The sequence below is a fragment of the Pantherophis guttatus genome, chromosome 3, assembly GCF_059756535.1.
Source record: "Pantherophis guttatus breed Tessera chromosome 3, ASM5975653v1, whole genome shotgun sequence".
NCBI lineage: Eukaryota > Metazoa > Chordata > Lepidosauria > Squamata > Colubridae > Pantherophis > Pantherophis guttatus.
Window position 1 is genome coordinate 128,568,484 of NC_142065.1, and position 12,069 is coordinate 128,580,552.

General features: G+C 34.3%; 1 protein-coding gene across 1 annotated transcript in view; it reads right to left on the reverse strand.

Annotated features, from left to right (window-relative positions):
- Positions 1-12,069, reverse strand: part of GALNT12 (polypeptide N-acetylgalactosaminyltransferase 12) — a 34,801-nt gene that overhangs the window by 10,752 nt on the left and 11,980 nt on the right. Inside the window, exons 5-7 of the mRNA XM_034411862.3 lie at positions 4,113-4,230; positions 1,358-1,534; positions 167-298 (exon numbers count right to left, since the gene is read on the reverse strand). Of these exons, the coding sequence (XP_034267753.1) occupies positions 167-298; positions 1,358-1,534; positions 4,113-4,230 (427 nt within the window). The remainder of the gene's footprint in view (positions 1-166; positions 299-1,357; positions 1,535-4,112; positions 4,231-12,069) is intronic.

Below are 12,069 nucleotides of genomic sequence, written 5' to 3' on the forward strand. Positions count from 1 at the left end.
AAAACCCCAAATGTTGTTTACCCCAGTATGTTTGGGAGGCTAAAATCCATCTACCCAGTAATATTATTTGCAATTCTCAGGACTGTTTGTTTAAATAATTCTACCTGTCTATCTTGAAAGAGTGTGAAGACTTGAAAATTCCCTTATCAAGAAGGGTTTCACTTACCATCCCAAAGAAGCCAGGTCTGTCCTCTGGGACATGAAGTTCAGGATAAATATTCTCTAAGTACCATTTAAAATCCTTGCACTTGAGCTTCTCTCGAAGCAGTTTTCTTTCTGTCACATCTCCATAGGGTTCCTAACGTGAAATCCCAGAGTAAAGTTTCAATAGAGAACAAATTATATACAGTATTCCAGAGAGGTAAATAAGATCCTAATACAATGAATTTTACTTTGAGTGTCTCACACTTATGCAATTTATAAATTATTAAGGTGAAGATAGCCCACTAACTCTATATTAAATAAATTACCCTAGTCAGCAATTATTTGAATAAATACATCAGCATTAAGTTTTGGCCCCCAGAACTTCAGTTATTAGAATTATAATATTCCTATCCAATTATTTATGTTACTGTGCCTGCATGCTCTTCATTAAAAAAAAAGCCTATCATTTTTCAGGCTTCCAAGTGAGCATTCAAAATGATGATGCTTTAAGCATTTGATTCATTAAAGTTGATGCAATTCATAAGGCATAATTTTTTCCAATGTGCAAAAATCTGAAAAACAACAGAAAGAAAGTACAGCATCCTAGTGTGAGGTCTGCAGAACGCTCAAAACATTTTCTATATACTAACAGCCTTGTTATTCATGAGAAATATTCTAATTCAAATGGGCAACATTTTAATATATATATTCCTCTGGACTAATAACTTTTCAATGTTCAGTATGTAATGTGGAAGAAAATTAATTAAGGCAAATCAAATTAATACAAAATGTTAAGAAATGTATTTTTATAAATTAAGTTACCTACACAAATGTTATACTTTTATTTTGCAACATTTATTCTGCCCTATTATAATTCATCTGAATTTTGCAAAATCAAGCCTTGGAAACTGTACTTATCTCACCACCTTCAAACTATTTAAGAGCTGTATTTTCTTCCATATATAAACTTACTTTTAAAACTGTAAGGGCTAGAAATTGCTGGCCTGAGTTCCTCCAAAACATAAGCATATACACTATTCTGCCTATATTTTTCTGCACTCGTCCTGCAAAATTTCAGCATTTGCACTGTTCTTTTTGTTTTCTTGTTATATTTTTAGACTCATCTCTTTATTTTCTAAGAATCTAAATTTAGGCTCTCAGCTTTTCAAGAAATTTATTTTATCTTCTATACTTATGCCGACAGTAAACTTACCAAGCGTGCATGTGGATTTCTGTGGTAGTAAAGTTCTTTGTATGAATCCATCCATACTTCGGCAGCCCGAACAGAGTTAGCTAAAGCTTTTGCACGTGAATATGGAGCTTGCTTTGGAAAAACATGCCCTACGTGAGAACAAGGATGGATTTCAAGACTTCCTCCACATTGCCAGATCTAAGAACAAAATCAAAAAGCAGATCTGTTATATTTGCACTCCTGTGCGTTCTTGTGGAATGCCTTCACCCATGTAGTAGCTGTTGAAGAAAGTTCTGTATCTCTATGGTCTGGAAAATTAATCCTGCTCCTACTTCATTTCATCAAGAGATACTTTGGAGACATCTTATACATTTGCATTTGAATACAGACAAAAGTATCATGTGTCAACACTCTCAACTAATTATTCCTTTATTTGAAAATTGATTTACCCATGCACTGTCCAGAATATACCATGAACAATGTTGATTGTGTTTCATGTTGCTATATCCTAAACTTGGATTTTTTTTCCTCATGGGTTTTGTACTTGTCAACTTTTAAATGAGATATGTAATACAGGTAGTCCTTAGGTTAAGACAGGAATTAGGACCAGGATTGCCATCACTAAGCAATGCAATCATAAAACATGATATTATGTGACCACATTGTGTAATAATGACAAACCTGGGAGTCCAGATTCCTGGTAAGTGAGAAGTGACACAGTACCAAGTAAGGAGTATGTGTGTGTGTGTGGGGGGGGTTTGCCACAGTGAGGTTGAAAAATGTCATGATGGGAGCCAGAGGAGGGAATGAAAGGCCTGGCACAGGCTGTACACGAATGCAGAATGTGACCTTCCCTGCCAGTTTCCACACTGATTTTATTTGTGGGAAGCTGGCAGGGAAAACATACCATGAGGCAGACACTGCAACTATTGTAAGCACAAGCCAGGTGTCAAGTGCCTGAATTGAAATTAAATGACTGTGGAGGCACAGTGATGGGTGAAATTTCAAAGACTGGTCATAAATACGGTACTTCTTGTTCAGCACAATTGCAACTCTGAATGGTCGTTGAATGAGTGGTTGGTTAGCAAGGATTATTTATATACATGTTGCTTTTAACACAATTAAAACTAGCCTTGAAAGGGAAATACAGGAGACACAAGCAAAATCATTAATAGATAGTCCTCACTTTAAGAACCACAACTGGGACCAACAACTGTGTCATTAAACTATGTGGTTGCTAAGTGAAGAATCACATGACTTCAGTGAACATGAATTCTGTTGGAGTTGTTAAGCAAGAAATCACATGACCATAACTATTGATTTTACTGTTGGCTTCTCCATTTATTTTTCTTGAGGGAAGCTCAAGAAATGGCAGTGAAGCTCACAAATGGCAATCAAGGGATACTGCAACTATCATAAATGCATGCCAATTATGAAGCACCTGAATGGAGACTCCATGGCCATAGGGAAATTGTGACATTTGGAAGTTAAAGGACTGGTGGTAATAATTTCGCACTATTGTAATTTTGAACAGTCACTAAACACTAACTTTGTGGTCAGAATTGCACATATACATCAATAGATTATCATGAAGGACACTTCAGATAAAGGAGATAAGAGAAGTTACCAGGCATTTTATAGAATTAAATATTTATTAGCTAACGTTTGCATTGAATGCATTCAATTAGTTATTATCAAAAAGCATCCAATTAAACTTCCAACAGACTGAAGAATTACAACATGTATTAGTTTTTCTTTGAAACAAGATGTAATACAATTTTTTAAGCACTCCATGTTGCAAATTCCAGAAGAGAAAACATCCAGATAAGCATTTGCCTCAATATCTGAGGACTAAATTTGTGGATATCAAGGCTTAAGGTAGATGCAAGTAGAAACTGAAAGTTTGAAAAGACTTCCCTGCATAATGTAAGTTTTCAAGAAGCATGGAAGGTTGGCAGTACTGGTTTTTTGCATTTTCCCCCATAATTGTATCAGAAAAGAACCTCAAGTTCAAAACATTTAACTCTGGTATTCTGAGATCCTTTTCTGTTCTCTACCTTTAAGTCTGGGAATTAGAAAATATTTTGCCATAAACCTAAATTATTTATCTAGGTCAAGCTTGATCAATTTTCACACTACCTAAATGAGCTTCACTTATGATGAATTACAAACTCTTGTGTCTGGACGTTACATTATGTAAAAGGAAGTCTGCTATACAGTACTTCTATCCCATTAATTTTAAAGATGGATGATATGCATCTATCAGAGTTTGGCTGATCAGCAAATACTCAATAAAACATTTGGACTACTAAAATAAGATGTTATGGCTGCTTAATTCCAGGTAACAGAGGCAGAATAAATACTTGAATCAAACTTGAAATTCATCATAATAAGAAACTGTTTTATTAACCTACTAACTATATCACATATTATTTTCTTTGAAAATATTTCTTTCCAAGAAAAGAACAAAGTGAGACAACATGAAGGGGAATGGGTTCTAGGAAGATAGCAATAGCATTTAGCACTAGCACTTAGACTTATATATCACTTCATAGCCCTCTCTAAATGGTTTTACAGAGTCAGCATATTGCCCCCAACAATCTGGGTCCTCATTTTACCGACCTCGGAAGGATGGAAGGCTGAGTCAACCTTGAGCTTGGTGAGATTCGATCTGCCAAACTGCTGGCAGCCAGTGATCAGCAGAAGTAGCCTGCAGTACTGCATTCTAACCACTGCGCCTCAAGCTCCTGGCAAGACTCCCAAAATCATTACTTACCCGAAATGAAAATTCAAGGTTTTCCCCTCCCCAGACTTCCATTCCTGTGTCGTATGAGCCAAGATAGTTAAAATAATTCTTGTTCACAGCAAAGAGTCCACCAGCCATAGTTGGAGATCTAACAGAGGAAAACAACTCCAGAATTAATTGACAACCCAAATCTCCTTACCAAGTTAGTATCACATGTGAATCCATGTGTAAATATCATCCTTAGCAGTATAATATGAAGAATACATCTGTTTAACAAAATTTAATTGCTCTGTGGCTCAGAATGAAATAACCAATGCTGTAGTCAAGTTTTACTCAGAAAACAGGAAGGAAGCCAAACAAGACAAACTGGTCAAAAATCATTGTGAAATCCCTTTGCAGAAAGATGGTCAGCAAATTAATTAATTAATTAAAGTAAGTAAGAAACACAATAATAGAATTGTTTAGCAAGCTTTGATTTATTTTTCAATTAGTAAATTTAAATTGTTTAATATTTGAAATCAATAAAGCAAAAGTGAAGAAACTATGACCTTCAAAATATTGTTGAACATCTCTCAGCATCCTGAGATATTATAAAGATTAAAAATCAATACAAACTACACAAAATACAAAAAAGATTTTTAAAAAAAAAATTGTGAGAAAAAGAAAAGAAAAGACAAAGAAAGAAGAAAGTAACTTCCTTCTTTATACTAACAAGTAAAAACAATTTTAGTAATTTAGCCCATCTCTAAATACCACATAATCTCTCTTTTTCCCCGAGCTCATTTACTAACTAAAAAAAAACCCAGAATCAAAATGCTTCATCAATTATTCCTAGTTGGCAAAAAATATATAATTAATTTCTTTCTTTAGCCCTGGTCGAAAAAGCCAACCCTGTATTCCTTCCCTAGGTTTTTAAAAACATTCTGTAACTCCTTCAAAAAAAAGTTCTGGAACTAGCTTGCTGTTCATCTGTTTCAAGCAAAAGTTTTTCAAGTCTTTAAAAATATATTCTCTAAGTCCAATGTGCAAAGTTTATCCTTTTGCTTATCACTTCTCATAAAGTCTTTCAAAACCTTATCAGAACTTTTTGCACATTCAATAAAAAAAATGTATACAAATTTCTGATTCAATATCTGTGTATCTCCTTTAGGAAATGAGTCATCGACCAGTTTCATTTGGGTTACATTTTAAGCCCTTCAAAATGGTTTCACAAACATCCAATAGCTTGTTCTTCTATAATTTCATTGCAACATGCTCTGTCCATTTTGTCAATAAGTTCATCCACTTTGTCATGAAGCTTAGTGAAAAAATGAAAAACTTGTAATAAAGATTTCAGCTCCATTTTTTTTACCCTTATCCTTTGACTCCTTCAAGTATCCAATGTTCAAAGCATCACCATATTCCCATGAGAAAATTTCTTAATTAATTCAAGGCTACAATTCCAAATCCCTTTGGCCCCTAAATCTGTTGTTAACTTTTCTAAAATCTATACACTAAGAACCCTTTTGCTTTATAGTCAAAAAGGTCATATATTTTCAAACCTTTTAAAATAAAATTCATATCATTATCCTCTAAGGAAGAGGAACTCACTGATAGATGGAGAAAAACCTTGCCAGTTTGAAAGGACTTAATATTAGTATTTTTATAATATACAATAAAAATAATAATAATGAAAGAGTGCTTAAGAAATGGGATTTGGGCAAAACTAAAAAAAGCTGTCTGTAAGAAGCTGCTTTGTGAGTGTGAGTTTCATGAAACCCCAAATTCCAGCCATTCCATTCATAAACTGACCATAAACTGACAATATCCAGAATCTATTCACAAGGAGTTGTCCAGAAAGTCACATGGATACTCTTTACAGTCTCTCTTTCTGGAGAAGTTTCATTAATCCAGATCCAACATTCAGTCACAATTTCCTAGCAAAAGTTGTTCTGCTAATAAGCAGTGTGTCAGCTCACCATAGCTGCCATAGGAAGTCTCCACATACTGACTAGATTTTTGTGGGTGCAGTAGCTCAGTAACAATCAAAAGGGTACTGTTTACTAATTCCTGGAGTAAGGTACAAGGTATAAAATTACATCACCCTGCCCTATTAGATCTGGAAGAGCAGGCATGTTGTAGCTACCATTCACTATAGGTGAGTACCAGGAAAAGTGAATATATTAAAATTCCAATATTCCTCCAAGCAAATTAGGAGAAAGTAAACATGGCATTTTCATGGGCAATTAATAAGCAGTAACATGATAGCAATGATTTGGCAGGCTTTGGTAAAAGTGCAACTAGAAATGCATATTTTAAATTACAAGTTAAATGAAGCAGACACGCATTAAAAAGAGAAAATGTACAGAAAACTGAAGAAGGAAGTGTCATACTATGTGAAGTATATGAATTAATTTATTATTTATTTATATTCCCATTCCCATGAAAAAGTCTTTCTTAAAACTATTTTCTGTAAAAGAAAATGTTTCCTAGAGAATTTAAAGATTTTACACCTCACCAAAATGAGAGTAGCCCACCCCACTCATGCCAGCAGAAGAGGTCTGCTACAAACTACATCTGCTAAAGAATTTTGGCAGTGGGGTCAAGAAGTCTTTTTCTCAGTGGTCCCAACTCTGTGGAACATTCTACCAGCAGAAGTGAGAACTGTTCTCACTGTTTTGGCCTTCTGGGGGAGTATTAAAACTTGCTTTTGTGGGTTGGCTTGGGGTCACAAGGAGGATGCTCACCGCTGGAGGTGGTTGGCGGGATGAAAAGACCTTATCCCTGTACCATTTTCTTGGTTCTGGTTTCTTGCATAATTTAAAATTTTAAATGTGTGTACTTTTAATTTTTTAAATTGCTTTTGTACTTATTATGTTCTGTAAGCAGCCCAAAGTTGCCCTATATGGTGGGCATATAAATTTAATAAATAAATAATGCAGCATTGGAAGACAATATGCTTTCAATTTCAACAACAGTTAAAGCCCTCTATCTTTTTCTTCAACATTTATTTTTGAAAATGAATTTTCAGCACTTACTGCAACCAAAACTAAATATCAAAATAGGCAGAAGTTGACTATTATGCTGACTCTGACTTTAACAAAAGTTACAATTGTTCATGAAATATATCATTATGAGCAAATTCAGACATCCCATTAAAATTTATAATTGATGTGTTAACTATTCAGCAACTATTCAGCAATTATCATTCCTATTATAAATTATAATCAGTGCATAATTTGTGTAATTTATTATAAGCCTCATAATTTATACCACGAGAGATAAAGTACTGTACTGTCAAGCAATAGACTGTTTTGTATATATATGGATTACTCATTCTTATTACCAACCACTAAAATAATAATTTGTTTTCATGATTGCACATAATGTTATAGGTTTTTTTTTATTTTATAGAAATTTATGGTATACATTTTTTATAAAGCTACAAAGTAATTTTTACAAAAGCTTTATGAAGTTAAATGGAATTGGAATGCTTCAATGTGCGTATTTTGAGTTAGTGGGGAACTTAACCTTACAATCTTCTAAGACTTATTAATCATACTAACCATACAAGGAAAAAAAACAAAAATAGTATTTTATGTACCTTTTAAAAAAAGACATGATGGGGATAAAAAAGTAGGAGAACTAATAAATCTGTTTTATTTTGATCTTTGCAAAAATTGAAAGCAGACTTGAACATCAGTCCCAGTGAGATCTTGAAATGCTATCAAGATTACAGAGATGTACAAATCATATGAAGAAAGTTAAAGCAATAATTATGTTCAAGTAGGATTTGGATGGAAAATCTGTTATGCTTTTGATGTTGCTGAACTACAACTCTCCACAGCCTTACAAAGCAGAGTCAGTGGTCAGGAATGAAGAAAGATGCATTACTTTCTGCTTCTATGGACTTCCTTATTTTTCGCTGAAGATATTTTGCTTCTCATCCAAGAAGCTTCTTCAGCTCTGACTGGATCACCAGTGAGAGCTGAAGAAGCTTCTTTGATGAGAAGTGAAACATCTTCAAAGAAAAACAAGGAAGTCCAGTTGCCTCTTGAAAAAGCATCTTTGGGACAACCATGACCTGGGATGACTGTGAATATCCATAGACACATATTTGAAGCAGCTACATTATTCTAGCCACTATCTAAAAGCTGCTTTATTTAACATCCTTTGTGGCTAACACTTTCACTATCTTATTACTCCTTGCAACTTTCCTCAGTCTGAGATTTTCTTGTTTTGGGTAGAGGAACTATTAACCTGTTCCCTGCAAATGGCATAAGTTACATAATTTAAGAACCAAAATAAGTTAATAAATAATAAAAATAATACCACAGGCTTTTTGAAGTCTGCTGGCAACACCTTATTCACAGAGAGGGGCAGACACCCTCCTACTCTCTTGTTCTCTAAAGGAGCCAGGAAGAGCAGAGATACAAAGCACAAGGGCAGTGAGTCAGTCTCTCTGAGACTACCCCATCTCACAGGGTTATTGTTGCAGGGAAAATAGGAGGCAAGAACATTGTGTATGTTGCCTCGAAGTGTACATAAAACAAAGGCAAGATATAGATCTAATTTTTAAAAATGCTATAAAGTATTCTATCTACATCGATATCCACGACAAGAAAGGTGTCAAGTAGCATCTTATCAGACCCTGCCCATGAAGTCACTTTTTGGGTAAAATATTACATTGAATGGTTGCAGTGGCCAAAGAAAAAAATCACACAACTTAATTCTTCCAAAAAGGGAGTTTATCATTCTGAATGTCCATAGACAAGACAGCCTACTAATGGAATAAGGAAGAAGTAAAGCCACTTTTCCTGCCTTACTGCCATATCTAGGCGTGAATGCAGGTTGTGCCCTTATCCTGTCAAGTTTACTTTTCATCTTGTTCCCTCAACATCCCAGCATAACCATTTACTGCTTTTTTTCAGATCTGCACTGTGGATCTGTACTATAAACCAAGGGGCACACCCACACACATAATGTTTAAGAGAAATACAATGTTTAAAACTGTGTAGATAGAATCTATTTGAATTATGACATTGATAGAACCAAAAGAAAAAAGAAAAACCTGAGACAAAATTTGAATAAAATATTTAAAAGATACATTTTTGCTGCTGTTTAATTTTTACCAATGCTGTTTCCTATACTGTTAAATATTTTATTTACAATGATGTGGTTATATAGCATTATTCTTCAAAAATTATTAATGTTCCTCACCAGGTTGGAGCATGTGTGCAATTCAGCTGCAGAATATATTCCACAGAAACACCTTACCTCAAAAATAATATTTCTAGTCCCATAAAGTGTTCTCTCTTCCCATTCCTTAAGCTATCCAAGGAAAGCATCTATTTAATTATTAATCTGCTTCTGAATAAGACTGGCAAAAATCCAGTCTTCCAAAGGCTGTAAATGTGCCAACAGTTTTAGATTAAGAAACATCCCACCTCTATTCCTTTAAAGTTATATTGTGCTTGAAAATTAACACTGCTTTTCTTTTCACTGAAACAAGGAGAGATTTTGGATAGGAAATGAAAAGTCATCTAAGACTAATCAATAAAATATAGCTCAAAAAATGACAATTTTGTCATTTCTAAGATTAAATTTCTACGTATTCCTGCTTAATTACAGAAGTGCATTTATTTTTAAGCTATACCATTGTGAGAGGTAAAATACCTTACAGAATTATCCATTTATTGTTTTACAAATAATTTCTGATTATAGAAATTTTTTTAAAAAAAATAGTGTCAAAGTCTTCTCTCAGTCAAGAGCTACATTATTGTTTTCTCTATTTTGGGAAACCTGAAAGTTCAGAAAATAATATGGAAGTGAAAGGGCAATCTTACAAGTGGAAGACGGGCTTCAGTTTTTGGCTTTTGTTTTGCTTATGTTTATAATGGTGTAATAGTAGGGGGAGACAGGAGACCTTGGGAGACAGGAACAACTGTAAAAGATATCTTAGTCTCTCAAAAACAGCCTGGGAAGTGTTTTAGAAGGAATCCTTTTTAGTTTTCTGGCAAATAAAAGGAAAATATAGAAGGAATACTTTCAAGTTTACAAGATTCTAATACTATAACCTTACAATAAAGATAGTATTAGTATTCATTGTTGTGCTTCTTGCTTGAGAGGGCTGATAGCAGTAGTGGGTTGCTACCGGTTCGCCCCGGATCAGGCAAACTGGTAGTGGCGGGAGGCTCCGCCCACCCGCCCAGATGTCTCTGGGCATGCGCAGAAGCTTCTGTGCATGTGCAGAAGTGTCGTGCATGCAAGTGCACGCGCACCGAGTGAACGTGCACACCCACAAGTGAACTGGTAGCAGATGAAATTGAAACCCACTACTAGCTGACAGGTAGGTTCTGGATGGAGTTCTATTTTTATTTATTTTATGAAATTTGAACAAAGAAACCATAATACTGTGAACTTCTGGGAGCTTGTAGGTGCCACAAAAATAAGGCTGGGGCCACATACAGTAGCCCATCTCTAATCTATAGGAAGTGAACCCTAATACATTTTGCTTTTGACTCATATATTTTACACCTAGAAGCCACACATTTTGAGTAACACTTTTACTTGTATTTAACTAGATCTATTAAACCAAACATAGCAGTTGTAGAAAATGATACCTTAGTTTTAAACTTAAAATTACATTTTACTGTCTATAATATATGCTTAATTCCTTTTCACATTATTGACCTATTTCATAAGTAAACTATATTTCTAAAGCATGAAAGAAAATAAATTATTTTCTATAAGTTGTATTGATGCTGCAGAAAAAAAACCTATATATTCAAATAAGGTGAACTAAAGCAGGGCAAAATTAAAAGAGCTTATCAGCAGTAAGCAATTATTAACAGAACAGTGTTCAGGCACAAAAATTGTGTACTGTTATTCATCATCCCAACAAGGAAATACCATTTTAAAAACTAATTTTACAAATTATTTTACAATGAGTTCTAATCTTCAGTTACTAATGTTTGATTAGAATAATTTGGTCGATTTTAACAACTTTTATTACTTAAATTCACAACAACTCTATATACATATGAAATTCCATGAATGACAATGTTTGGAGCAAGTCTACCATTCCAGAAATCTCTGAAAAAACCTGACAGAACATTTGTTAACTAACCTGCCACATAAACTGAAAAGTTAGGCTGTTTAATCATTAGTAGATCTGTTCATAGATAAGTGTCCCAATATATCTTTGCAAACCTCTGAAAACTATTTTTGTTCAATTTAATTCTAAACCTCAGGGGAAATACTGTTATGCAACAATACAAAAAGAGTAAAACGTAGCTGCTACCCCCAGGAATTGGCTTAAAAGAAAGGATTTTAACCAGTCATGTCAAGCAGTGATTTTTTCCAATAATTGATCTAAGTCTCATAAGTCTCTAATTGACTGAAGGGAGCATAGAGCTTTTACTCAATTCCATTGAATGCTGCATACATTCAATTACCAACTATACTGGGGTGAATAAACTGAAATTAAATAATAAAGTTTTACTGCTGATTAGTAGGAAACTGTGGATTGGAACTGGGATTCAGCTTGCTCTGCACAGTGACTTTACTTCCTTGGAAACAAAAAAAATTGAGAAGTAAATTTTTCCTGAGATTTAATCCCAATTCTGCAAAGCCTTGACAGGGTAGTAAGACAAAATTGGGAGAGAAAATACAATACAATCACATCAGTACACTTCCTTTATTTTTATAGCTCAGTTTTATTTTGGCTTCCATCCTCTGTCTCGCTCATTCTTTGTCTATCTGCTTGCAATAATAAGTATTCTTATTGTGCTGCATTTAATCAAATAAAAATCCTTTATTACTATAGTTTTGGTTTGTACTAGCAGCACACAAAGAACTGCTGGATGCCTGCAAAAAACTCTTATCCAGGGATCCCAGAAACAGGGAAGAGGGATGATAGGATAAATATTGTAGGAAGAGATTCCCAGACCTGAGTTACCATTGTGATAGATAACTTCCTTCTTACATGTAGCTTAACCATTTTTAG